General features: G+C 40.1%; 3 protein-coding genes across 6 annotated transcripts; 1 reads left to right on the top strand and 2 right to left on the bottom strand.

The window, feature by feature from the left end:
• Positions 1-241: 241 nt before the first annotated feature.
• Positions 242-18,108, bottom strand: LOC123513853 (serine/threonine-protein phosphatase 2A 56 kDa regulatory subunit gamma isoform-like). 4 transcript variants are annotated; one of them, XM_045271272.1, is made up of 14 exons: positions 17,057-17,169; positions 13,103-13,141; positions 7,671-7,791; positions 7,453-7,626; positions 6,356-6,604; positions 6,006-6,160; positions 5,608-5,738; positions 5,043-5,102; positions 4,613-4,826; positions 4,278-4,397; positions 4,019-4,146; positions 3,812-3,913; positions 3,036-3,231; positions 242-2,449 (listed from the first exon to the last, which is right to left on the bottom strand). In XM_045271272.1, exons 1-14 carry the CDS (start codon positions 17,072-17,074, stop codon positions 2,297-2,299), a joined length of 1,860 nt encoding a protein of 619 aa, XP_045127207.1. In that variant the 5' UTR covers positions 17,075-17,169; the 3' UTR covers positions 242-2,296. The 4 variants fall into 4 exon arrangements, with proteins under 4 accessions (XP_045127207.1, XP_045127206.1, XP_045127203.1 ...); XM_045271271.1 differs by lacking the exons at positions 7,671-7,791; positions 17,057-17,169 and adding an exon at positions 17,289-18,108 and having other exon boundaries at positions 7,453-7,570; XM_045271268.1 differs by lacking the exon at positions 7,671-7,791 and having other exon boundaries at positions 7,453-7,570; positions 17,057-17,162.
• On the top strand, positions 17,719-22,399 carry LOC123513854 (dynein axonemal light chain 1-like). Its single transcript, XM_045271273.1, has 7 exons — positions 17,719-17,852; positions 17,988-18,279; positions 18,489-18,661; positions 19,097-19,208; positions 19,846-19,935; positions 20,048-20,138; positions 20,359-22,399. The coding sequence occupies exons 2-7, from the start codon at positions 18,277-18,279 to the stop codon at positions 20,661-20,663; spliced, it is 774 nt and encodes a 257-aa protein (XP_045127208.1). The 5' UTR covers positions 17,719-17,852; positions 17,988-18,276; the 3' UTR covers positions 20,664-22,399.
• Positions 22,400-22,498: 99 nt separating this feature from the next.
• Positions 22,499-26,809, bottom strand: LOC123513855. The gene is made up of 3 exons (XM_045271274.1): positions 26,639-26,809; positions 23,590-23,880; positions 22,499-23,039 (listed from the first exon to the last, which is right to left on the bottom strand). The coding sequence occupies exons 2-3, from the start codon at positions 23,869-23,871 to the stop codon at positions 22,758-22,760; spliced, it is 564 nt and encodes a 187-aa protein (XP_045127209.1). The 5' UTR covers positions 23,872-23,880; positions 26,639-26,809; the 3' UTR covers positions 22,499-22,757.
• Between the last annotated feature and the right edge of the window lie 328 nt (positions 26,810-27,137).

Raw genomic sequence — 27,137 nt, 5'->3', positions numbered from 1 at the left:
ATATTTGTATGATGTTGCTATAGTTGTGTGACATCAAAACAAACCTTACAAGGACAACATTGCAAGACCTGATTCAATGATCACAAACACATGCAGATGCTTGGCAATCACTACCACTGGTCAGGGCTCCTGCTACTGGGGTCATCACATACATGCATACAATCAAAGTGATGGTGAGGGCAACCTCTCTTTTACTTCCTACACCTTGAAGACAAAAATAAGTCTATTAAAATTTAATGGGTTACTTTACTAAATCAGTATATATTTATGGAATATGAAGATATAATTCTAAAATACACAGCAACATAATCTTCCAATAAACTCTGGTTATAACTATCTGAACAAAATAACACAACATATTCCACATGGTTCATCTAATACTATGTTACATATTTATTACCTACAGTGTAACCCTCGCAGCATTGGCTGGGTTAGATTTCCAGCAGCTGTCAAGAAATCCCAGCTTTGTTCCTTAACACCAAACATCACTTGAAGTACAGTTGTCATATACAGCTTTACTAGCGATCTTCATTTCTTGAGAAAATATACCAAGGCTTGCACTAATTAAACTAACAACCTTTATAAGAAACTAATCTACTATGTATGTATGATGGCTCCTTTCATGATGACGGTTGCTGACAGTATTGCTGGTATAATCATTTTAATACCATAACATATCCTTGGCTGAGTTAAGAAAATGTGCACATGCATGCCTGTTGATGGTCTTGCCTGGGATCAAGCACTGATCTGTGTCCAATGTTGCAGCACTGCCTCCTTTTCTGTCAGGCTTGAATTACATTACAAAATTTTCTACATCATAATTATATCAATGTGATTTTGAAGACATGTATTTACTGATTTCCAGATATAAATCAATGAAGATACAGTAATAAACACGGACTGCTGGCAATATGACCATCTGTTGCAATATCACAAAAAATCGAATGGAAAAATAAAGAAATAATAACAGATAAAAAAACAAATAAATAAACGGCACATTTGTCATAATAGCTCTCTTGTACCTAGCATCAACCTGAATATCAAGCAGCAACAACCTTTAGATGCAGAATGAGGATATATATATATATATATATATATATATATATATATATATATATATATATATATATATATATATATATATATATATTAATGAAGGATGAGAATGAGATCCTATGCAGTAGAACATTTTAGTTGTTGAAAGCATTGAACAAAGCACATAGTATTAGTTACTCTATGCATAAACACTGCACCTCCTACATACACAAAACCTATCCATTCCTTGATAGAGAAGCAGCCATCAACAATACTGTAATCTGGATTTCATTAACTATATTGAGGCCAAGCACAATTTTTGGAATGATTTATAATAATTAAGTAGTTATACCATATTTATTTTCCTTGCAGAAGAACAGGCGTGAGCAAGTGCACATTTTCTTTTAGGTATAACAGCCTATAAATAATGTAGGTACTTTTTCGGTGCACAAGGTACCATCTCCCACTCATATGGGATTTAGTAACTTGAATCTTAATTAAACAGACCATCAAATAGATGATTAATAAATTTAAGATATGAAAGATTTCAGATGTTCTGAATAATCAATATTCAAGTTTACTCTTCTCAACACATGTGTTTCACCTCTTCTTGTTGGCCCCCAGGGCAGATGTGATGGACAGACTTGCTTCACTGGCTCTCTTATAAACAGTACACTTTCCTGAACTTAACATATGGCATAGAGTGCATAGTCAAACTACACTGGGAGAATTTCAGGAGTTTGCTGGAGTGTTTTAGTTGCATCTTTAAGTTCAAAAATATTTTGAAGATCTGTGTTACTGTACATCATCACATAAATGGAATATGCTTGGTTTAATAATAAAATTTTTGATCTGTAAAGTACAAAATCCTCAAGAGAAGATTTTAAGGAATACAACCTGTTAACTTATCTTCCCCATTAGGTACATGCATTTGACATTAGTTTAGTTACGAAAACTAATACAAACCCCGTTAATATTACACCCACTTTGGTCTGTCATAACCAGAAGAAAAGGCATTTATGAAGGAAATCTTGAAGTGAATAACCCAAGGGGATGTTCTGTCTTGGTTTAGTAAGCCAAGAGAAACCTTGAAAGCCATTCCCATTGATTGATAACGTGCTGAGTCCTTGAGACGACCTCCACCCCCTCCCACCCTCGGGCACCGTGCTGCTGGATGACTTTGCTCTGCGGCCTCCAAGAAATGTCAGCTAGTAGACTGCCTTCATACCTCCTCCTGCCACCTTGGCACCCATGGCGCGGTCTAGCTAGTGGTGGCAGCAAGTTCTGGGGAGGTGGTAAGATAGTCGTCTGCACGCTTATGGTCGCTCAGCGCCTTGATGGTGTACTGATCATGGGGCAGTTCGCTCTTCTTCCGCAGCAGCGGCTTCTCTTTGTTGCGCACTTTTTTTGCCTGCTGTAAAATGTTGAACAGACTGAGTAACTTTTGAATTACATTGAAAATATTTCTTAGCCTCTGATAGTAAGCAAGTATGATGAATATAATGTAGAAGTAATTAGCTGATCTTCATAAAACCTTATTATAGAGAAATTTCAATATGTTAATAATTTTAAAAAATTTGTAATGCAATATTGAATAATATATGAACATCAAATATTTGAGGTAGATTTGCTGAAAGAGAGAGAGAGAGAGAGAGAGAGAGAGAGAGAGAGAGAGAGAGAGAGAGAGAGAGAGAGAGAGAGAGAGAGAGAGAGAGAGAGAGAGAGAGAGAGAGAGAGAGAGAGAAAAACTACACTTTTTAAATTGTGTGACAAACAGATTGGATGCCACTCTACCTAACAACCAAGGACCTCTGGCAGTGAGTGGAGTAGTATTCTCAGCTGTCAAGCAATCTCCACCAGCACAGGCCAGTCCACTTCCTCAAGCAAAGATTTTTCAGGTAAGTGCTTGCTTACTTACTGTTCAGAATTACTACACAGCACATATAAACTTATTGCTATAAAATCAACTAATCACTAAAGAGAATGGCTACAGGCCTTACCTCAGTGTTATCACCTCCATTATTTTCAGAGTTGAAATCAATATCATTATCATCTTGTGGTGACACCATTAAGGCTGAGTGTGGGCTGAAGATATTGTTACTTTCACTGGAATACTTATCGAATAATGGATTCTTTACAGCTAAATCTTTAATGTGTTGCCAGGCTTCTTCTCGCTCCCTCATCTTTTCTTTCTCTCTGTGGTTGAAGAAATAAAAAAGAAAAAAAATTAGAAGATAAGGGCACCATTATCCTCACTGAACATACATTAAGAATATAGGTACTACCAGCACAAAACTTCAGGGCTTAAGGAAAGCCCAGGGAGTGGAATAACAGCACACACTGTGTAAAACTAATTCAGTATAATGAGACAATCTTGCTGTATGGTGTGACTGTTGCCACAGAGACTGGCTAGTGACTATGATGCCACAAATGCCCCTGCATACAAAATAATGAGAAATGTAATCAATAAAACACATAACTAATATACTATAATAATGCTAATAAAAAAAAAATAAATAAATAAAAAAAAAAAAATCTATGCACAATATATGCATGGATACATGCTTACATATCCCAACAAAAGCAGCCACATGCCTGTGGAAAGAATTGAGTGTGCACTCTAGCAATCATAAAAATGAAGTAAAACCAAATGTTCAGCAAGAAAGTGGTATAAAGAAGAAAGACCATAAAAGCAAAATATTGTGCAAAGGTGAATAGTATAGAGGGGAGTAGCTGTATGCAACATTTCACTATATGCAGCCAGACCAAGACTTACTTTTGCCGTTCTGCTTTGTACTGCTGTGTACATTCATCAAAAAGTTTTTGATTCATTTCCATGAACAGCTTCAAGGCATTGTATATTAAGCCATGTATAGTCCTGCAAATAAAGAGATTTGTAATACTTGTTATAGCCATACACCAACAAATACAAAACCAAATATTTCCATTTATGCAATCAATGTATAGGAAGCTGAACACGCACTTGTTCCAGTGAGACTTGGAGTTCTTATACAGAGCAGGAAACATGATGGGCAGAATAATTTGCGCATTGTCGCTTATTAGGGACAGTATATACTCATTATTCCAGTAGTAGAGAGCTCTCTCGGCAACCTGAAACATCACAAAAATTAATGCCATCATAACCTCTAATATGAAAGTTTCTAATGAAGAAAAGGAGTTATTCTTAAAACTATCTATTTATCTGTCACTATGCAAAACATAAGGTGAAAAAAGTACTGCACCTGAAAGTGTGGTGATGACACACATTTGGCCAGCTGGCGAAACAATGGGATAACCACCTTCACAAATTCACTAGGTTCAATAACATCTAAGATCTCCTCAAGCTCGTTCAGGAACATCACCTGTGAAGAAAGGGAAGCACTAAGAGATGGTCAGACCAATCAAATAGAGATAAAATCATTAACATGATTAACTTTCAGAGATGGTTTCAATTACTTCCAGCTGCTAATCCACAGCCAATACTTGAGGCATCACATGAGATGCTCTTACACCTAAGGAGAACCTAACATCAATGAGCATTTGTACATCCGTGTTCAGAATGTTACAGGATACTGACCTCTTTAGGACTATGGACTTTGGGCCACAGCTTGAGCAAGGTGACAATGACAGGTTCAGTTAATGAGGGATCCTTCTCCAGGAACTGAACTACACAATAAGCCAATTGGGGGTGGTACACACTCAGTGACTTGACTTTGTGGAGGGGCAGCAACACCTTCAAGAGGAACACTTTGTGCTCTTCTTTCAATGGTAATGCAAACCCATTGATGATACTGGAATGAATAAATAGCTTTTATTATGCAACATATCTGTGAGTAGCACTGATAATATTTTAAGTGTGTAGACATTCTTAATCCACACTTTATACTGAGAAGAAGAAAAAATAAAGAAAAGAAAAGAAAAGCAAAGAAAGCACACACATTCAGTATGTAATGGTAGCTCCCAGTGATTATGACACTAGTAATGAAGAAGCTACTAAATTGTCTTACCTTCCTAAAATTTCTAGTAATTCTGCAACACCATTATGATGCTCTGTTTCATATATGAACCTGCAAAAGAAAATATCATACTTAGTAACAATGGTTGCCACAGCTTATAGTTAACTTTTACAGCTTGAACACATAACCAAGATTAGTTCTAAACTTTTGTACACAGCCACATCTATACAATGAATTTTCAAGGTATCAAAATCCACATCATTACAAGTTATGCATTGACAATGAAAAAGTGGACAGTGTAAATAATGATATACAAAGCATAAATAATAACATCTTAACACAATACGGTTGAATTTGGTTATGAATGAGAATATAGCCTTCCAAAGAGAGAGAGAGAGAGAGAGAGAGAGAGAGAGAGAGAGAGAGAGAGAGAGAGAGAGAGAGAGAGAGAGAGAGAGAGAGAGAGAGAGAGAGAGAGAATGCCTCTGACCTGTTAAAGGAGATAACAGTATAATGACTCAGGTTTTTAATCTCTGTATGTTCCTTTATTCTCAATGACAAAGCATAAGACTAGTCAACCATTAATAACAGAAGGACATGGCAGGGCTATACTCACTTGTAAAATATATTGTTGATCTGTTTACGGATAAATGCTCTCAGACCCAAGAACTTTCCATATATTCTATGTAAGGTAGTCTTTAGGAAATCCCTCTCCCTTGGGTCTTCTGAATCAAATAGTTCTAATAGCTGCAATGCAACAATTTACATTAACATTCAGACATTAAATGAAAATAACTGTAGTACATAAACCCATAAATTGCACATGATTAAGAAGCTATTCTCCCTCTACTTCTGATCAAACTATGTGCTGCACTATACCATTTGAAATAGTTTCAGCTTTAGCAACAAGTTAGTAATCTGAAAGTCATGCAGCAAAAGTAACATTGATAACAGCAGCAATACTGCAACAGTGATGAAAGCTGTCTTGGTTGAGGTAACCATAGCTTTACTAACCTGCAATACAAACTTTTGATCTATGAATCGTTTGGCAACAGATGGTTGGAAGTCTGGACTCTCCAGGAAGCGAAGGAAAAACTCATACACCAACTGGAGATGAGGCCAGGCAGCTTCCAGGGTGGGTTCATCCTCTTCTGGGTCAAACTCTGCTCCTACGAGAAAGCCAAACAAGTCATAGTAGATGTGATGTTTTGAGAAGATAATGCATGTGTGCTCCTAGGCTCAACAAAACCAATGAGAGAAAAAGACATGGAACTGTTATGTACCTAAGCAAGCAGAGAAATGGATATCAAAACACAAAGAACACAAGCATCAGGTAAAAATATCCTTGAGGAAGAACACTGCACCTGAGGGATTGCTGGATGGAGGGAGAGTTCTGAACAGATTCACAGCAAACATCTGGACCACCTCCGGGTACACAGGCTCTGTGATGACTTGCCGCTGAGTGGTGACATACTCCACCATCTCGTTTAATGCTGCCCGCTTCACTTCCTTCCATTTTAGATCACTTAGGGGGTCAGTTATGAAATCGAATATAACCCCACACTGTCGAATCTTCTGTATAAACAAATCTTCCCGTTCACTGGGCTGTGCATCTGAAACAGCAGGGGGAGTTTATTCGCAGTTTTCTGCCTTCCTCCTTGTTGGTCCGGAGGGAAACATAAAAGAAAAGAAAAGAAGAAAAAAAGTAAATGACTGAGAAAAGCTTCCACAGTCCTTGAACTACATATTAAAAAATCTTTTCTCAAGAAAAGTTCAATAAACCAAATAAAATAAAAATATAAACAAATAAATTAATATAAAGTGTTTGAACACAAAATTCCAGAACTGTTCAGACATAAAAAAGTATTTTCTAAATTTCTTGCCATTACACTGAGCAAGAAAATATCAAAACATCTTCAGTACACACACACACACACTAATATATATGGATATGTCTACCCGTAAAGCACATACATGTGAATAAACACACACACACACACACACACACACACGGTAGCTCAGTGGTTAGAGCGCTGGCTTCACAAGCCAGAGGACCGGGGTTCGATTCCCCGGCCGGGTGGAGATATTTGGGTGTGTCTCCTTTCACATGTAGCCCCTGTTCACCTAGCAGTGAGTAGGTACGGGATGTAAATCGAGGAGTTGTGACCTTGTTGTCCCGGTGTGTGGTGTGTGCCTGGTCTCAAGCCTATCCGAAGATCGGAAATAATGAGCTCTGAGCTCGTTCCGTAGGGTAATGTCTGGCTGTCTCGTCAGAGACTGCAGCAGATCATACAGTGAAACACACACACACACACACACACACACACACACACACACACACACACACACACAGAAATCCTAACTAGCAGTGGCTGTCAGCTACTTCAACAGTACAGGTAAGGTAAGGTAAGGTAGGGTAAGGTGAGGTAACACAGGGTAGCAGGTGGGGAGCAGCACTCACCTCTAAGAGATGGTAGCTTCTGTAACTCCCTGTTCTTAGGGATGTTGAAGCGTGATGATGACTGCCGCTTCTCCTTTTTGATGAGGGGAGCACCAGGGCCAAACTTTATTTTATTAATCTGTGTAGGAGGAGGAAGGCCATCCTTAATGGATGTAGCAGTTCCTAATGGACCCTCTGCCCCAATAAGAGGTGGTGGGGGTGTGGAATGCTGCTGCTGCTGCTGCTGCTGCTGCTGCTGCTGCTGCTCTGCTGTTCATCCTGTTTTTCATGCTCCTGTGGCTCCTGAGACTGCTGCTGCTGCTGCTGCTGCTGCTGCTGTGGATTCTGCTGCAGCTGCTGCTGCTGAGCATGTTGGTGATAAGGTGGAAGTGATGATGGTGAGGGTGGTGGTGGTGGTGGTGGTGGTGGTGGTGGTGGAGGTGGAGGTTGTGGTGGTGTAGGTAGTGGTGGAGGCAGGAGCACAGCAGCAAGTTGTTGTGGTGGTGGTGGAGCAGCGGAGCCACGCACGTACAACACCAAGCAACACACACAGAGAAAAACCAGCAGTTAGTCTTAGTGGAAAGGACAACACAAACTACTACTATTCAGAGTCAATGCAACAAAATGTTACTTGATTCCACCATGGTTTTTAAGATGGTATCAAAAATCAAAGATGGATTTGCAAAAAGACCAAGGATACTTGGTGCTCGCTGAGACAGCTGAAACATTAGGGATTCATTTTGTCAACAGCTACCATGAGACACCCAAGTTACCTTCCTCTTTCTTTGCTACAGTTCTGGGACACAGCAAAGGAAATAATGAATGTCAAATCATCAAAGCTCAATAAAGGTATACTCTTGAGCAACAACTACTGGATGGTTAACAATTAAGTAAATGCTGTCACTCAAGTTTCTTGCTGTCAGAAACAAGAGCTCTCATGCTGCTTAAAAGAAACAAGCCAAGATATCACTATGTCACTACTCAGGAGTATCTAAAAGTACACTAGAAAACATTTTCTTCACACAGTAATAAGAACAATGCCTATCTTCATCTGTGTTTGACCTACCTTTAGTGCCTTGCATTTGATAATGATGTTACCAACTGAGGATAACTCAAACTTGCATTTTTCTTTTAGATGTAACAAGAGCCTGTTAGCATGGCAATAAAGCAACTGTCATGATACAGGATAGCAATAGATGTGCTGGTAATCCAGGCAAATGAAGGATATTCATATGATATCAGACAATACAGAATATGTATTATAAAATCAGTTCCCAAGGCAATAAAGAGGGATCTTAAGATGCCATATACAAAAGAATTAGATGCAGAGGAGACACTATTAAGGGTTTTTAACCATTTTGTTCCCATAAACTGCTTTGTACAAATGAGGGATGCTTGTCTATACCATATACTATAGTGACTTAGTATAATGTGTTTCCATATTGTCATTTCATAAAAGGAGCAATAGGGCCTATTTCCACTGAAAGAGATGTGAGGCTCAAGGTAATACTATAACCAGAAACGAGTCACTAAACGAGTTTGAAATCATGTTTGGGGTGCTAGGCATCCCTCATCCTAGTTCCTGCGGTAAGAGTTGAGAAGGGAAAAAGTGGAAACAGATAAGCACTGGGAGGTGAAAATAAAAGGAATGTAGTTGGAGATACATAGGAGGCAAGGGGGATAGATAGAAGGCAGGAGTTAAGGAGTGTGGCTTAACACAGGAGAGGGAGACGTTCAAGGTGTAACAATCCTTAGATGAAATACAGTTAATAGGCCCAATTTTGTCATGATTACCATTACTACCAATTTACCTCCCAAGATAGCATAAAAACTCTTCTTAACACAATTCAAATCAGTGTTGTGGAGTTAAGGAATAAAAAAGAAACAATTGACATCATTATTACATAATTCTGAACTGAATTGCACAACTGAGTTGCAGAGTGGTAAGAGGCATGCAATTAGCAAAATTAAAGGATAATTGCCAAAATGTTATGCTGTGATTTGATTCCTGAAATATTTCTCAAAACAGTAGAGTTGAAGGCTATTTTAATTCATGAACACACTTCAAAAATAGTGAGACGCTGTTGTGATGTGCAGCAGCAGCGCATTATCAGGACAGCACAGTCAGCCGTGTTATTTCAAATGGATCAACTTTCCATCTTGGAGAGAGAATTAATATAAGTTCACCTTTATGAATATTAATTAATCTTGCTACAATGATGCATACCACAGCAAGCAGAATAATGACTCATATAAATGAAAACCATCAAAATGTAAAAAGAAAGTTACATTTCAAACTTTCAATTCTCTTAATTTCCTGAATGAGTTGTGTGTACTGTAGTGGCAAGTACTGGAGTTAGGCATGAGCCTTACCTTACATACTTACACGAATTTCAATACACACTAAAATGAATAAATAGTGAAAATAATGATGACTGAACCCACTTAATGAGTCAGCGCAGGTCACCATAGCAACACAAGGCCATGGCATCACACCACAGATGGGGACTTTCCTTCATGACACTTATACAATAGATATAGGAATGTGGGAGATCAATAAAATAAAATAAAAATTGCAACAGTCTGAAAATTTATCAATGCTCTCTTCCAAAAACCTTGTGACACATGCTTGGGAAAATGAAGGGAGGCAACAGCCAACAAGAAAAGCAGCAAAACACCAAAGGCAACAACATGAGGAACACTTGCATGCAGCATCTATTGGAAATCAGAGGAACAGGCGAGTTAGGGTGCATGCGCTCATTACTTGCATTTGAGTCTTCTGTGTTGATAAAAAAAAGTGTGACTTAGAGATGATAAACAGGTGGTGAGTTAGCCTCCTCACTTGCTGAGGAATGAATGGTGACTTCATAAAATGCTTAATAAAAAATAAGGTGAATAAAAAAAAAAAAAAAAAAAAAAAAAAAAAAAAAAAAAAAAAAATCCCCTGATTAGAAGCCCTGCCACTTAACAGCAAGTGTGAACCAGGTGAGGCTGTGTTGACATGAATGAGAGACAGAAACAGGACTATGAGCTGTGAGCACTGAGTGTTCCTACTTGTTCATATAAATAACCTTGAGAAGTTATAAAGTAAAGTGATTATGGTGATTATTACTGTTGCAAAACAAAGCTGCAAGTCTTAAATTTACAGGAGATAGAATAAATATCATAAAAGGAAGTTTTTCTAATGATCATAGCAATTGTTTGAAATATTTCCTCCATGTCTTCATCTAATTCTGAATTGAATGACATTGACTATTAGGCACAGCAACTCCAATACCACAATTCAATCAAAAGGGAGAATACTTTAAAAGTTACCACAGTATTGGGTAGCCTCCACAGACTGGCCTAATGAATGATGAACAACTAGTCAATCAATAATGACAAGGTAACTCATTATTAGTTAGTCCCAACAACTTCACTTCCTCTGCGGTAAGTGGAGCAAGTCACATTGCAGCCTTTCTGTATCAATTGACACGTTATCACAGCAGATATCTGATACAATAATGTCAGCCACTTAGCTAATGAAAGAATCAATATAATGAAGATAATAACAGTAGATTGATAAAACCATTGTCATGTCTGTCCAACATCCTTATTTCTTTGTTATGGGACTGAAAGGCTTCAATTTGCTTGAAACAAAAGGTTTCCACTGCTCAATGTTCCTCAAACAGGAGGAAGCAAGTTTGATTCCCAGTGACTTTTCTAGCTTGCCATTAACAGCACCACTGACCAGTGCTTCTTGTATTGAAAGACGACTTTGGACCTGTTCAACTCACCAAGAAGGAAACTGACTTGATGGCAATAAGACACAGTGAGCAGCATTGCCCCAATAACTACAGGGCATAGACAATTTTGCATTCTACAGAACAGAGACACCTTCAAGGGTTTCACTTATAACTCTATACCTGAGCCTTTAACTTAGAACTCTGGTGAGCATAAATCTCCTGCAGACAATGTGAATGGCAACCAGGTGAAGGAAGGGCATGAGAATGAGTGCAGTGCAGGTGTGGCAGCTGGTCCCAGGGTGGCAGGACAAGCATGATAACTTGCTGGCCAAGGTGACAACAAAGGCACTACCACACCATGTGCCTGTGTTGCCTGTGTAAACCATGCACTTGTCATATCCCCTACTTCTTTTTAAGTTACGTATAAATTACACAATACCATTTTCACTCAATCCATTTTGTATTTAACATTATAAAAATTCACTATAAAAGTTACTGAAGGAATCTTGTGAAGTCTACAACAAATTCTTACTGTATGAACAATGTGCCTCCTGTGAGCATAAAACATTATCATCTATATGACAAACTGAGGCAAGCGTCATTTCAAATTATTTTTTGAAGCTTTAAAAGAATTACTCCAACTGGTCTGTGTGGAAAGCTGAACAGCATAACTAATAAAGCAAGGCACTAGCAATCACTGAATCTAAGCACTGTCTTGTCACTCAATGTCTAAAGTTATAGTATTCTTACCAGCTATAGTATATAACTAGCCAAAGGCCATGATGCTAAAACTAATGAAAACATATTCTTGGGAATTAGTGCCTATTTACATGACTAACTTATATTTGTGCTAACTGAAGGGCAGACAGACAATACTAACTAGTAAAGCTTATTTCAACATGGGAGCACAAATGGAATAATCCTATTCTATAAGAGCACAAACAACTGAAATTTACCTGTATCCTCACACAGGAATACTTATTCCTGAGCCATCCTCCCATATCACAAAATACTACACTAATAACACATCATGAGGTATTAAAACTATCATTAACTATATACTTTGGCTCTTTTATAAACTGACAAAATATGAAAGCTGCATATTCATTGCATATCAACTGACAACACACACGCACGCACAAACAGACTTTAATAAGGTTTGGCAAGTCATCCAGCTTTGTCACTTTCAAAATGACAAACAATGATTATACAGGAGGATTCATGACAATTAATTCATATCACAAAAAGGAGCTGCACAGTAAAAACAATACAATGAAACTAGTAACACAGGTACATGAAAAACGTGAGTGAGCCACCATCCTTACAAAATATTCCAAAGACACCTTAAAAATGCTATATCTTGGCGGATGAAAGCAGAACTAGCAAGCCTCTTTATGACTGAGCCAAGACTGAACAGAGGCATACAGTACAAAAACTAAGATGCATTATACATATATATATTTTTTAGAGAGGAGCAGTATCATATGGAATGAAAAATAGCATATAGAATGAGTTATAACTTCAATCATAAACACACCAGTTAATGCCACTTGGGGTGTGAGGAGGTGGTGTGTTCCCACATCACAATATAATCGGTGATGGGGATACTGAAAGATGAGAAGGCAATGTGCTTGAGTGAAAGTGTATCCTTTAGAAATATTGGCTACTGTAATGTTGGTTGGTGACTTAAAAATAGATTCGCAAATTCTACATGGACTGGCAAAAGAACTAATCAACACTGAAATTAGAACAAAAGAAAAAAGAGGTTAAGGAGGCTCAGAAATGCTTGACTCTTTTCATGGGATACAAGAAGGCAGCTCATGTCATCAATCTCCCTGTATGTATACAATCAGGACTTGTGTTATTAAACTGCAGCATCATATTTTGTCCTCTACTGTGCCATCAACGTGTAATAACTCTAAAGTACAAAGACAATAACAACTTACATCATCTGCCTCCTTTCCGACTTGATTTTGGGCAGCTTCCTGAAAAAGAAATAGAAATATATTAAACAAGGACAAAAATAACCATAAGCAACCACGAACACAAGTACAACCTCTCCACTCTACTGTATATATTCCACCATCATGACAGAAAACAAATTACTCAGAAGACAACCAAATTATCAACCACACCACTGTGGCATTACCATCATTCAAAAACTGATCATCTTTACTTATAAGCCCCATAAAAAAAAAAAAAATAAATAAATAAATAAATAAAAAATAAATAAATAAATAAATAAAAATAAATAAATAAAAAAAAAAAAAAAAAATAAATAAATAAATAAATAAATAAAAAAATAAATAAAACACAACCACATTCCACACATACATTCAACACATACCCCACTTATGATGGAAATTCCACTAAAGCAAAACAAATGTAAAGGTTAACCAGGAGAGAGATTGGAGTGTGGGGAGGGGTGAGGTGTAGGTGAGAGAGGAGGGAGTGGAGATCTAGCTGGGAGATATGCAGACGAGAGGTGGAATTTCCTGTGAGCTAAGGTGGTAGTGGTGCTTTTATGGTGCAAGTTTGATCTTCTATGGCAGGAGGAGGAGGAGGAGGAGGAGGAGGAGGAGGAGGAGGAGGAGGAGGAGGAGGAGGAGGAGGAAGAGGAAGAGGAAGAGGAAGAGGAAGAAGAAGAGGAAGAGAAAGAGGAGGAGGAGAAGGATAAAAAAAGAACAGAAGAAGACAGGGGAAGAAAATCAAGACAAGGAAGATGAAGAGGAAGAAAGTGGATGTGTGGGGAAGAGGGACGAGAAAAATTGATTTCCTATTAGAGCTGAAAGATGGTCTCCAGTGATTCATACTATCTCATACTGTCAATTAACTTCTTTCATGCACATTCCTTTCCTTTACACTCTCCATTACAACATGTACTTGATTGAAATGTTCTGTGATAAGACAATCCATTAGTTTTAGGCCAATTATTTACTATCAATGTGGAGTGTTGGATTGTAAAAAAAAAATAAAAAAATAAAATAAAAATACTGTAAAATATCAAACTTTCGAACAAATTCCATCAGAGATAGAGATAGAGAGAGAGAGAGAGCATGTGGGTATGTACAGTATACGATAAGGTAACATTCAACTAACATACCAGCCATAACTAATCTTATCTCCTTATCCTGTTCACATGAAGAGGTTGACAAGAGTGAAGTCATTTTGTATCTTTAACACGCATCTGCCTCACTTCCAAGGGATGTTCACTTATCAGGCTGAGGACGTATTCAGGATATATCATAATGAGCATGAGGGACGGCGAAAGCAAGCATACATACATCATCAGGCATCTTGATTTAACCCCTTCAGTACCATGATGCCTTTCCAAATTCATTCTGCTTACTATTTGGTGATTTTTTTACAGTTTCAGAAACTTATTTTGGGGATTAAAATAGTGAAGATTCTAGCTACTAATCTTCTGACCTCCATAGACCCTTCCTAATGTCAATAAAATGGTGTAATCGTACACAAATCTCAACGCAAAAATGTGGCCCAGTACTGAAGGGTTTAAGAGGGAGGTTTTAAGACATTTATCCCTTTTTTAGGGGGGCTAACTCTCTCGGATCTGCAAGGGGACTGGCAACTTAGTGGGCTCTTTTTTTCTTTCTTTTTTTATTATGTTGCCTTTGGTCAGCCTTTCCCTCTTACATAAAATAAATCAATAAAATAAAGAGCTAAATACAAATGAAGATTAAACTCCAAGCCATGATTTTGAAGTTTTCTCGCTGGAATTCTAACCAGCATATTTTTGTATTGTAAGAGGGGGGAAACCTAGCCAAGGATAACAAAAAATGATTAAACAAAAAAGGCCCACTTTGATGCCAGCCCCTGAGTAGGTTCAGTTCAAAAGTTAGCCAAAAAGAATGGGATAAATGTCTTGAAACCTCCCTCTTCAATGAATTAAGGTCATAGGAAGATGGAATACAGAAGCAAGCAGGGAGTTCCAGAGTTTAAATGTTAAGATGGTGAAAATACCCTCTTATGCTACAATATCTTGTCATTGCCACTTGTCACTCTATCCTTCATCACTAACCATTACCAAACACCTTTCTTTAATCTGCAGCCACCTCCAAACACTGCACTGGATAGAAATGCTATAATGTACCCTATTTAAGAGAGAGAGAGAGAGAGAGAGAGAGAGAGAGAGAGAGAGAGAGAGAGAGAGAGAGAGAGAGAGAGAGAGAGAGAGAGCGCACCAGCATAAGCCCAGGTGGAACTAACAATAAATCACATGTATCCACAACATAATACAAAACGTAAAGGAAGCAAAAATAACCAACAGAGAGCAATATCCACTTGAAAATCCCCCAAGAAAGCCCCCTTCAGTACAGGCAGTCCCAAACTCGCCCCATGAACTTTGGCAGGTTGGGCTGGGCTGTGTGTGCTGAGAGTGACATATCAACAACACAGAGCCACCCATGAGAAAGATTGGCTGGGAGAGAAGAAAAGTGTGTGAATTGTAACCCAAAGCAATGCATCAAAAGGAACACCATTAAAAACAATGACAGACAAGCTAAGTGATCCTCTGAGTAGACATAACTAACCTCTTAGCCCCTTCAATACTGGGACACATTTTTACCTTGAGATTTTTGTACGATTAGACCATTTTATTGACATTAGGATGTGTCTATGGAGGTCAGAAGATTAATGACCACAGTCTTCACTATTCTAATGCCTCACATAAGTTTCTGAAGCTGTATAAAATCACCACATAGTAAGCAGAATGAATATGTGAAGGTGCATTAAATGAGAGGCAAAATACATGATACCTCTTTGAACAGACATCACCACCTTCTAACAAGCTTGGAGCAATCATACCTTACAAAATACAATGTAAAGATGCGTTAAAGCTTACTAGTCACCTGGAAAGCCCTCACAAATAAGAGATGGGAGGCAAAACATGAGAAAAAAAAAAAAAATGACAATCAAGCCTCTCTGAACAGACTCCTAACAAATTTGAAACAATCACACCTGACAAAATGCAGCGATGTAAAGATGTGTTAAAGCTTACTAGCCACCTGGAAAACCCTCACAGAATAGAAGTGGGAGACAAAAACATGATTAAACAATAAAAAATGACAGCCAAGCCTCACTGAACAGACATCATCACCTATCAAACTCAAAGGAATCACACCTGATAAAATGTAGCCATGTAAAGGTGCTTTAAAGCTTCATAGCTACCTGGGAAAACCCTCAGATTAAAAATGGGAGGCAAAAACATGAAAAAAATGACAACAAAGCCTCTCTGAACAGACATCACCTTCTTTGAGTTGACATAACCATTTCTACCAAACTCGAGGCAATCACACAAGACAAAATGCGATGTAAAAATGCGTTTCAGCTTACTAGCCACCTGGAAAACCCTCACAGATTAAAAATGGGAGACGAAAACCATGAAAACACCCGAGGGAGCTCCCCATGACAGACGTTCAATTTTCGGAAAGTCTCATCCAGCATATTTCAAGGCTAGAATAACACGAGCACCACTTAGGCCATGGCAGGGTGTGTTTGTGGCGTCCCTGACAGCACTTGACGGCTAATATCACACTTGTTTCTTTTTCTTAACGGGGGGACCTTGGCAGACAGAGCGGCCCTTCGCCAACTGGCCGTGTTAACAGCTCAACCTACCATTATTACACGCACACCGCCACCAATTAACCTCCACGGCGACTCAGGGGACGGAAAAGTGTGGGCAGCATGTGAAATGGGCAGCGTGCGTGGGCCCAGGCGCGATAAATGAGAGGATGTCAGAAGGTAAACAACACGGAGGAAGCAAACACCCGCGCCTCCTCCACTCCCTCCCGTCACTCCACCCTCCTATCCACTACCACTACACTACGGTACTTATCTCCACCGGCTTCCAAATCGTGCCAAGACGGCCTGCTACTGTTTACCTTTTCCTTCTTCAGCATCTTTTCATGTTTTTTGGACTCTTCCTCCCATCACTTTTGGCAGAGGTTCCAACACTATTCATGGCCGTCACATTTTCCTCGGCTTTATTTCAACACACCCAAGCCCCGCGCCGCCCTCCACCCAACGCCCTTTTAGAAATTCCACCTCATCCATTTTTCCCCTTCCAGTAGCGCACCTCCCCCCGGCTCAGAAAGGCCCGGCTGTACAACTCACCTCCATTTCTAGCTGCTTTATTTTGTACTTTGCAGGAGACTTGGTTGTTTACGCGCGAGTTTGTCTCTTGAGGGTAACCTGGCCCGCTGATTGGTCCGTCAGGCGAGGAACCTCCGGACGCTGATTGGCCCGTCACGCGAGGAGGTCCTGGCCGCTGATTGGTCCGTTAGGCGAGGTGGTCCTGGCCGCTGATTGGTCCGTTGGGCGGGGTGGTCCTGGCCGCTGATTGGTCCTCTAGGGTCACGTGGTCTTCATTCACTTGTTCCGGAGAATGGGCATGACGGGACCCTCACTCAGACTCCCTCCCTCCTGCTTCCACTCGTCTTTTCATCTCCTTCCGTCCTTCCTGCCTGTCCGGGGCCCCATGCCTGAGGTCCCTGAGGTCCCTGGGGGTGGCGACACGCAGGGCCGAGGGTGCTTGGGTGGGGAAGGCGCGTAGGACTCCCGTTTTTCCACGTCAATTGTCAGCCCCCGTCACCTGCCACCTGCTCATGCTACTACTACACCCTCACAGGCTCACCTCCCCGCTGATGCTCTTTTGTTTCTCGCCAGATGACAAGAGAGGTGCACATTTCCCTCAAACCTAATATCCTCTTTTTATCACCGGGAAATTAAGGGTTTTATTAGTGTGACGTGTTGTGGGGTGAAATATAGTGATGAAGTGATGCACCGGTGATCGATATGTGATAAATTTCGCAGGTGACGAGATGGCCGTGAAAGAAAAAAATAAACAAAATCAGTAGGAGTTTGCATAGTAGCAGTAACATTTTTTTTTTTTTTTATGGAACGTAATTATAATGAGAGCTCAGTGTATTGTTAAGTTTTGTTCATGGAGTGTGACGGCCCCAGCTGTTGCCATGGTTACTGTGTACACTGGGCGAGTCGTGGACGTGACGCTCCTCGCCGGCAGTCATTTCACGGCCCCCGACTGGATTAATTTCTCCTAGCGCAGACCTTGACACTGCTCGTCCCTCCCACTGCGTAAGAAATGGTGAGCAAAAAGCTAATTAAGCAGAAAGCGCATAGTCTCCCAAAACACGCCAACACCACAAAATATTCGTAATCTAGCGCTGCGCTTTGAAGTAACCCAGATGATTATGACATAAACATACACTTGAGACCGTAAATAAACACTTGATACCCCTTATTAACCTACATAGGCTTTAGTATCTATCCCCATCACTGAGGTATGTTGCCTAGTCCCAGAGCAAGGGCGGGGACTCCCAGAAGAGCACCAGCACTCGAGAGGCGCTGAGGCAGTGGGAGGAAAACACGGGGGAGAAAGCGGGCGAGGCTATAGAAGTGAAGCTGATCGGTCTGCAACCCCCGATTGAAAAACTGGACGCTTCCCTGCAGAACCTGACTGCCTGCGAGTGAGTTTGGATATTAGGATGATGAGGGAAGAAGTTACCAAATCTTGTATTACTGTTAGGAGGCAGCTCGGAGCGAGCAACGAGGATGTAATAGTGGATAAGAGGAGTAGCTACGGATGCAAAGGGAGTGTCAAATCTACCTAGTGACGGGATGGTGAAAAAATCTTGTATCTTCAGTAACTTAGCATCAAGGAAACTGCCCATGTGTCTTCCATTGCGATATAAACTGAGACAAAATCAACTTTTTTTTCACATTTCTATAAAAAAAAACTAAGTACTTGACAGATATAAATAAATAAATGAATAAATACACGCTCATTTCTGATACATAAACACATTCCCCTGGTCTCTTCTTCACATAGGGAGCACCACAGGACCTCTCAATGAAGTATTTGGGCACGTCAGACACTAATGAACCGGGTGTTTCCTCTGCAGGAAGCTCTCACTCTCCACCAACACCATCGAGAAGCTCAACCACCTCAACAACCTGCGCAGTCTTCGCATACTGAGCCTCGGCAGGAACAATATCAAGAGCTTCGCCGGCCTAGTGAGAGAGAGAGAGAGAGAGAGAGAGAGAGAGAGAGAGAGAGAGAGAGAGAGAGGAGGTGGTATGAGAAGGAACAGAAGGACAGAAGAGGGAGAGGAAGACAGGCTTAGGATACACGTCAGAGGCAGATATCTATCATCCATGAAAAGGATGATATATTTCACTTAAGTTATAAATACAGGGAGGAAAGCAACTTCATCAAGTATGGAGCCGACTGCACTTACATCCTTAACCCCTTCAGTCTTGTGACGTATTTTAGCCTTGAGTTTTGGTGTGATAAGACGATTTTATTTACACTAGGAAGGGTCTATGGTCATAAGATTAATGCACAGTCTCTTCACTCTTTCTTAATTCTCCACATAAGTTTCTGAAGCTGTATAGAATTGCCAAATAACAAGCAGAATAAACATGAAAGCACGTCATGGTACTGAAGGGATTCAGTATTTTATATATAATAAGCAACATAGTCTAAGAAAATATATCGCGTTATCATGACAAACTTCATACTTCTTCGTTTGAATGGTAAGGAACTCGTGATTCTAATTGCGTCATTTAGCTCTTGCTCAAATAAACTAAATGATAACAGTCTTATATGAAACTCTCTCTCTCTCTCTCTCTCTCTCTCTCTCTCATACAGGAGGTGTTGGCGGAGACACTGGAGCAACTTTGGATCTCTTACAACCTCATAGAAAAGCTGAAGGGGATCGGAGCCTTAAAGAAACTGAAGGTACGTTATATTATTGTGGTTTGTTTGGGCTGTTACTAAATCCATTGGTGTTGTTGGCATAACTCTCTCTCTCTCTCTCTCTCTCTCTCTCTCTCTCTCTCTCTCTCGGCAGGTTTTGTACATGTCCAACAATTTAGTGAAGGAATGGGCTGAGTTTATGAAACTACTCGAGGTGTCAACATTGGAGGAGCTGAATTTTGTCGGTAAGAACAGCATAGTAGTAGTAGTAGTAGTAGTAGTAGTAGTAGTAGTAGTAGTAGTAGTAGTAGTAGTAGTAGTAGTAGTAGTAGTAGTAGTAGTAGTAGTAGTAGTAGTAGTAGTAGTAGTAGTAGTAGAATTCCTGTTTTTATACCTTTACCAAAACCATCATCATTACCACCACTACTTCACCACCACCACCACCACCCCCACCTCCTTCTTCAGGCAACCCTCTTGAGGAGAAGCACTCGGCGGAGGGCACGTGGAGGTCTGAGGTGGAGCGCAAGCTAACGGCACTCAAGAAACTGGACGGCCTTCCCATCATTCGCGATGTGGATGACGAGTTGATTATTGAGCAGCAGCAACAACAACAACAGCAGGAGGCGCAGCAGACACAGAGCCAGGAGGAAGAGAAACAGGGGGGTGAGGAGGAGGAGAAGAAGCAGGGAGAGGAAGAGGGACAGACGCAGGAGGAGAAAACACAACCACAGGATCAAGAACAAGAAGCAGAGAAGAAGGAGAGCGGGTAGAAAATTTAATTCCTTCAGTACTGGAAGGCATTTCTACCACGAGTTTTGGAGATGACTGGACGATTTTATTTGCATTAAGGAGGGTTTATGAGGGTCAGAAGATTAATGGCCAGAGTCATCAGTATTTAAATCCCCACATCTGTTTCTGAAGCTGTATAAAATCCCCATATAGTAAGTATAATGAATATGGAATTTTGTCATGGCACTGAATTACTCTTCCCACCTCTCCTTGTTTCACTTCACCGTGCTATGTAGACCCATATTCAGAAACGCTTTGCTTTCTCACCACGACTATTTCTAAAGGCCGCAGAGATGATTACAGCCCACCGGATTCTCAAGAGTGTTCTTCCCATTGAGTAATCAGTGAGGAAGTAACTGATTTCCTCATTAGTCACACGTGTTGTAGGTAGCTGGTTGGTTTTGTATATATTGCTTATCGGTGCGTTAATGCCTCTCTCACACCCTACAACTGTTGCTGTTACTTCTTCTATCGCTGTTGTGTGGTCAGATGCATTGAAAGACTCGAAGGTTGGTGTTGTGTTCCATACATATACAGAAAAACAGTCGTCTTAAATGTTGCTTTGGTTTATTTGTAGAATACTGGAGATTCATTAGAATAAAGTAATATATTTAAGAGACACCTGAGTTTACCTTGCACATGAAAGGGACTGTGTGATTTAGTTGACTATAGTAAATAATAATAATAATAATAATAATAATAATAATAATAATAATAATAATAATAATAATAATAATAATAATAATAATAATAATAATACGTGCTGTACATCAATACTTAGCGATATTACATGTGTGGTACGAATGGATATCAATTTGTATATAAAAAAATACTACAACACTACAACAAGACTACTTACTAATTACAATATACACTTTGGGCTTTACACAACTAAATACACACAAGGCAACGTCATCTTCCCTTTGATTAAGAGCAGACTGTGCAATTCAGAGAGAGAGAGAGAGAGAGAGAGAGAGAGAGAGAGAGAGAGAGAGAGAGAGACAGACAGACAGACAGCAAATTTTTTAAGTACTCGTTCGCACTGGAGAGTTGATATGAATGTTAGTAAGAATATTCATAAGAAAGAAATCTTGCTGTGACTGAAGGCACTCGTCAATATATATATATATATATATATATATATATATATATATATATATATATATATATATATATATATATATATATTACTCTTATTTACATTATTCATGAGGTTCCTTTGGAGAAACTTAGGGAGAAAGAGACTCATGCAACACAACAGGCAGGATGAAGGACGATAGGAAACTGTACACTGGCTAGCATAAATAAAGGCACAAGATGACACACGACGGACATTTATGACATAGTAAACAGTTTGAACGAAGACAAAGACAAAAGTAAACGACAAGACACAAACACCTTACACATGCATGAAAAAAAAGAATGAGAACCAAATATATATGACAAGAAGGAGAGAGAGAGAAGAATATGAGATGAAGGAAAAGAAAAAGAGAAAAAAAGAACGTTAGAGGAAAAGTCAAAGGGTAAACAGGAAAAGAAAGAGTGATGAGGCAGGATATATAAAGAAACGGACGAAATGAACGACGAAAGAACGAAAGAGGATGAGGGAGAAGAAGAGGAGGAGGAGAAGGAGGAAAATACAAGAAGAATGAATGAATGAATGAATAAACACAGAAGGAAATAGAAAGAAACAGACGAAATAGAAGACGAAAGAAAAAGGACGAGGAAGAAGAAGAAAAGAAGGAGGAAGAGAAAGAGAAGGAAAAAATACAAGAAGAAGAAGAATGAATGAATAAATAAAAACTGAAGGAAATGATAAAAAATAAAAAAAACAGTCGAAATATGTAGAAGACGAAAGAAAAAAGGAGAACGAGGAAGAAGATTACGAGGAGGAGAAGAAAGAGGAGAAAATAAAAGAAGAATGAATGAATAAATAAAAACTGAGCATAAACATTATAGCGTAGAGCATCGTGGACATCTTACACAATCTAAACAGTTTAACCAATTAACTTAATCAGAGCTGAGGGGCTGAAAACTCAGGACAACACGCTAAACACACAACCGCCTGAATTTACTTAATGTCCATAGCCCCTGAATGGATTGTACCCCTTGAAATTGAACCCTTCGAAGCCATCATAGCCCTTGAAGCTACCGAGGGAGGAGGAGACGTGACCGGTGGCAGGGGGGTGGTAGGAGGGCCTGTGGTAAGGGGCAGGGTGGTAGGCAGGAGCGCACTTCGTCACCTCTACCTTCTGAATCTCTGTCTCCGTGGCCACGATTGTCTTCTCCAGCACCTCAGTCTCCACCTCCGTCTCCACTACAGTCTCGTACACGGTGTCGAAAGCCGTGGAGATGACCTGAAGTGGGGTGAAGGGTCGGGATGTGTAGGAGAGGGAGAGGGAAAGTGACAGGGTGGGATAAACGGAGAGCGAGGGGAAGAGAATGAAAGGAAAAGAGAGTGAATGGGGAGGGGATGAGAAGAGAGAGAGAGAGAGAGAGAGAGAGAGAGAGAGAGAGAGAGAGAGAGAGAGAGAGAGAACATGATTATCAGATTAGGTTATTACTATACTACTACCACCACTAAACTACTATTACTACTACTACTACTACTACTACTACTACTACTACTACTACTACTACTACTACTACTACAACTACTACTACTACTTTAATCAACATAGACACTAACACTACTATCACAGCCTCAATCATTCCATTACTTCCCTTAACTAACACTATACGCCAGACAAGGAATTAAAACCCACTAACTCTGTGGCTACGATTATAAGACAAACTAAAACTATGAAGTCACGAACACGATACCCAGGAACCTTGAACACCTCTCTCTCTCTCTCTCTCTCTCTCTCTCTCTCTCTCTCTCTCTCTCTCTCTCTCTCTCTCTTTTACCTGCTCGATCTCTGTGTTGATCTCTGTCTCCGTCTCGGTCACAAACTCAGTCTCCGTGGCTGTGGCAGTTTCGGTGAGAGACTCTGTTTCGGTGACCACAACCTGCTCCACCAGAGTATTGTAGACAGTTTCCGTTGACGTCTTCACCTCCGTCACCGTCTCGTAGGCAGTGACAGTGGGAGCATAGCAGGCCGGTGCCGGGGCTACGTAGCGGACATCACCCAACGCTAGAGATGCCACGGAGAGGAGGGCCACTGCCACCAGCATAGCGTTGTTCATCATGTTGTTTGTCTGGAGGGGTGGAGAAGTAAGGGTAAGGGTAGAAAGAGAGGGAAAGGGATAGAGTGAGAGAAATATATAGCTTTAACTTGAAATCCACATCAGGAACAAGGGAATAAAGGAGATAAAGAGCAGGAGAGATGTAGGAGAGAGGCACGGAGAAGGGTAGACAGAGGAAGACAGAGAAAGAGAGAGAGAGACAGAGAACCCATAGCTAGTAAACCACAGCACTAACAAGGCGCTAAAGATTATGAGAGATGAATGAGAGAAAAGCAGAAAGATAACTATTGAATTCTACAAGGGAGCAACACATGGAAGCAGAGAAAGAGAGGGGAACAGAGAACACCATAACTTGAAAACTACAACATGAAGTTAAATATTATGAGAAATGAGGGAGTGAGAAAGGGACGGAAAATTAACTTCTAACTCTAATAATCACACCAGAACAAGGGAGCAAGCAATACAAGGAAGCAGAGAAAGAGAGAGAGAGAGAGAGAGAGAGAGAGAGAGAGAGAGAGAGAGAGAGAGAGAGAGAGAGAGAGAGAGAGAGAGAGAGAGAGAGAGAGAGAACCCGTAACTTGAAAACCACACCACGAAGAAGGGGTTAAAGATTATGAGAGATGAGGAAGTGAGAAAGAGACAAAAAAATAACTCTCAACCTCTTCAGTACTGGGATACACTTTTACCTTGAGTTTTGGATATGATTAGACAGACGATTTTATTGACATTAGGAAGGGTTTATGGAGGCCAGAAGATCAATGGCCACAGTCTTCACTATTTTAATCCCCCCACATAAGTTTCTGAAGCTGTATAAAATCACCAAATGGTAAGCAGAATGAATATGGGGAAGTGGCGTGGTATATACTGAAGAGATTAATCTGAATTCTAAACCAGGAACAAGGGAGCAACACAAGGAGGCAAAGAACAACAGAGATGAGGCAGTGAGGGGAAGAATAAGGGCTAAATTAACAGTAAGAAGGTCAGGGGTGAGGATGGGCGTGCGGGAAGGCATGGGTGACGTGGGCGGCTGTGGGTGTAGCGTAGAGTAATACTTCTTCCCGCCCACGCCCAATTACTTCACGCCCGCACACACCACGACTAGCAATCCTCTCTTTCTCTCTCTCTCTCTCTCTCTGAAACCCTTTGCTTTCTCACCATTACTGTTTTCCAAAGGTTCCAGTTGAAGATAGTCGTGTTTTGAAGAGTATTTTTATGGTTTTGATGATGAATTGGCAAGATTTCTAGTTTATTAAAAGGAGGAACTGTCTTGAAAACCCGGTGAGTTGTCTCAGTGGCCTTGGAAAATCGTCGTAGTGAGAAAGGAAGGTGTTTCTGAATACGGGTCTCTCTCTCTCTCTCTCTCTCTCTCTGGATAAAATCATGGTTATATCAGACAAAACAAGCGAAAAGAGTGTAAATAAAGAGAGAGAGAAAGTGAGAAAGTGAGATATTTTGAGAGGCGTCAGCACATCACCATCAAATCACAATCATTCACAGTACAAAATGATGGTGACGACTATGGAGGGGATATGGTGAAGGAAGGAGCGGGAGTAATGGTGGTGGTGGTGGTGGTAGTGGTGGTGGTTGTGGTAGAGTGTAGGTAGAGTGTAGCTGTAGGCGGGGACACTGCTAGCTCCAGGGTTTCTAGTAAACACCCCACATGTGTAGTACCGTGCGTAAATAAATGCTCTCTCTCTCTCTCTCTCTCTGATATGAAGTAAATTGTTATGTTTATACCTGAATTTGAGCATTTAATTCATATATACTTGCTAGAGTAAACACACACACACACACACACACACACACACACACACACACACACACACACACACACACGTTTGTGGAAAGGTAGGGAAAAAAGTAACATTTGTCAAACGTTGTCAACTGGTTACAAGAGAAGAGGGAAAGTTAAGATATATGTCTAACACCTGTGTGTGTCGAGAGAGAGAGAGAGAGAGAGAGAGAGAGAGAGAGAGAGAGAGAGAGTCACTAGAACAATAGTAAGTCTGAATATTCATAACCACCACCACCACCACCACCACCATCACCAAAGACGCCTACAACGCAGATAACACCCATAATTCCATAATAATAATAATAATAATAATAATGATAATAATAATAATGATGAAAATGATACCAATAATGATGATGACAACAACAACAACAACAACAACAATGAATAATAATAATAATAATAATAATAATAATAATAATAATAATAATAATGATAATAATAATAATAATAAAAATAATAAAGAAACTGACATAACTATACCAAACTGAGACCAAACAACATCTAACAAAATCTTAATCTTCACATCCAAACTTAGCATTGACTAAATAAACAACCAAGTGTGTATATAATTAATCTTGCACCTCTCGCCAAAGCTGTATCCAAGAGCACTAGTATAGTATAAATTATGTAAGCACGTCCTCAAACCATCCCAAACAGACAGTCCTGCCCAAACACGTTACTGTCCACGCTGTTCTACCCTTCACATACTGACAGAACCCAAAGAAGAACAGTTTAGCAGTCTAGTAGCAACACCCACAACAACAGTAGTAACAACACTAACTTTAGTAGCAAGAGGAGGCGTCACCTGTCACTCAGTCAATCTATCAGAGCATCACATAGTTAGTCCATCCATCTGTCAGTCACTTGGTCATTCGTCATTGTAAAACAGCATAACATCGTCTCTTGGTCAGTTCCTGCAGCGGCCAGTCACTAAATCACCGTGTGTGTGAGTCGGCTTAGCTTTGCACTTACCTCACTTGAGTCACTGTCTTGCTGTAAAGAGGTGGGCGTATATATAGGAAGAATTGCCAAGGGGCGGGACGAGGGAAAGACAGGGGCTGGGCGGGAACTTCGAGGGGCGGGGCTGGCAGTACTCCTCCTCCACCCCGCAAGGTAAGGCAAGGTAAGGTAAGGTCCTGAGCCTCACCGCAGACATGCATGGTGAGAGGGTCAGCTGGTGCGTGCTGTGGGGGAGTGGAAGGAAGGTTTACGGTTGTGTATGGTTGTGTATGGTTGTGTTGGAGTGTTAAGAGTGAGTAGAACTGCTAAGTAACTGCTGCAAGAACTATTAGTGTTACTTCTATTACTACTGCTACTACTACTACTAATAACTACTACTACTATTACTACTACTACTACTTCTTCTTTTTCTACTTCTACTACTACTACATACTATTACTATTACTACTACTACTACTACTACTATTACTACTACTACTACTACTACTACTACTACTACTACTACTTACTA

The sequence above is a fragment of the Portunus trituberculatus genome, chromosome 37, assembly GCF_017591435.1.
Source record: "Portunus trituberculatus isolate SZX2019 chromosome 37, ASM1759143v1, whole genome shotgun sequence".
Lineage (NCBI taxonomy): Eukaryota > Metazoa > Arthropoda > Malacostraca > Decapoda > Portunidae > Portunus > Portunus trituberculatus.
The sequence above is the reverse complement of the archived record's forward strand: the minus strand, read 5'-3'. Positions and strand labels throughout refer to the sequence as shown.

What these genes read in the sequence shown, in the direction of transcription:
- LOC123513855 (XM_045271274.1), bottom strand. Translation starts at nt 23,871, where the DNA reads ATGATGAACAACGCTATGCTGGTGGCAGTGGCCCTCCTCTCCGTGGCA. An exon ending in TCAACACAGAGATCGAGCAG is followed by an intron (nt 23,040 to 23,589) that starts GTAAAAGAGAGA and finishes ACCCCACTTCAG; the next exon opens with GTCATCTCCACGGCTTTCGA.
- LOC123513854 (XM_045271273.1), top strand. An exon ending in TCAAGAGCTTCGCCGGCCTA is followed by an intron (nt 19,209 to 19,845) that starts GTGAGAGAGAGA and finishes TCTCTCATACAG; the next exon opens with GAGGTGTTGGCGGAGACACT. An exon ending in GAGCCTTAAAGAAACTGAAG is followed by an intron (nt 19,936 to 20,047) that starts GTACGTTATATT and finishes CTCTCTCGGCAG; the next exon opens with GTTTTGTACATGTCCAACAA.
- LOC123513853 (XM_045271272.1), bottom strand. An exon ending in CAGCAGCAGCAGCAGCAGCA is followed by an intron (nt 7,627 to 7,670) that starts GCAGCAGCAGCA and finishes TTATTGGGGCAG; the next exon opens with AGGGTCCATTAGGAACTGCT. An exon ending in TACAAAGCAGAACGGCAAAA is followed by an intron (nt 3,232 to 3,811) that starts GTAAGTCTTGGT and finishes CTTCAACCACAG; the next exon opens with AGAGAAAGAAAAGATGAGGG.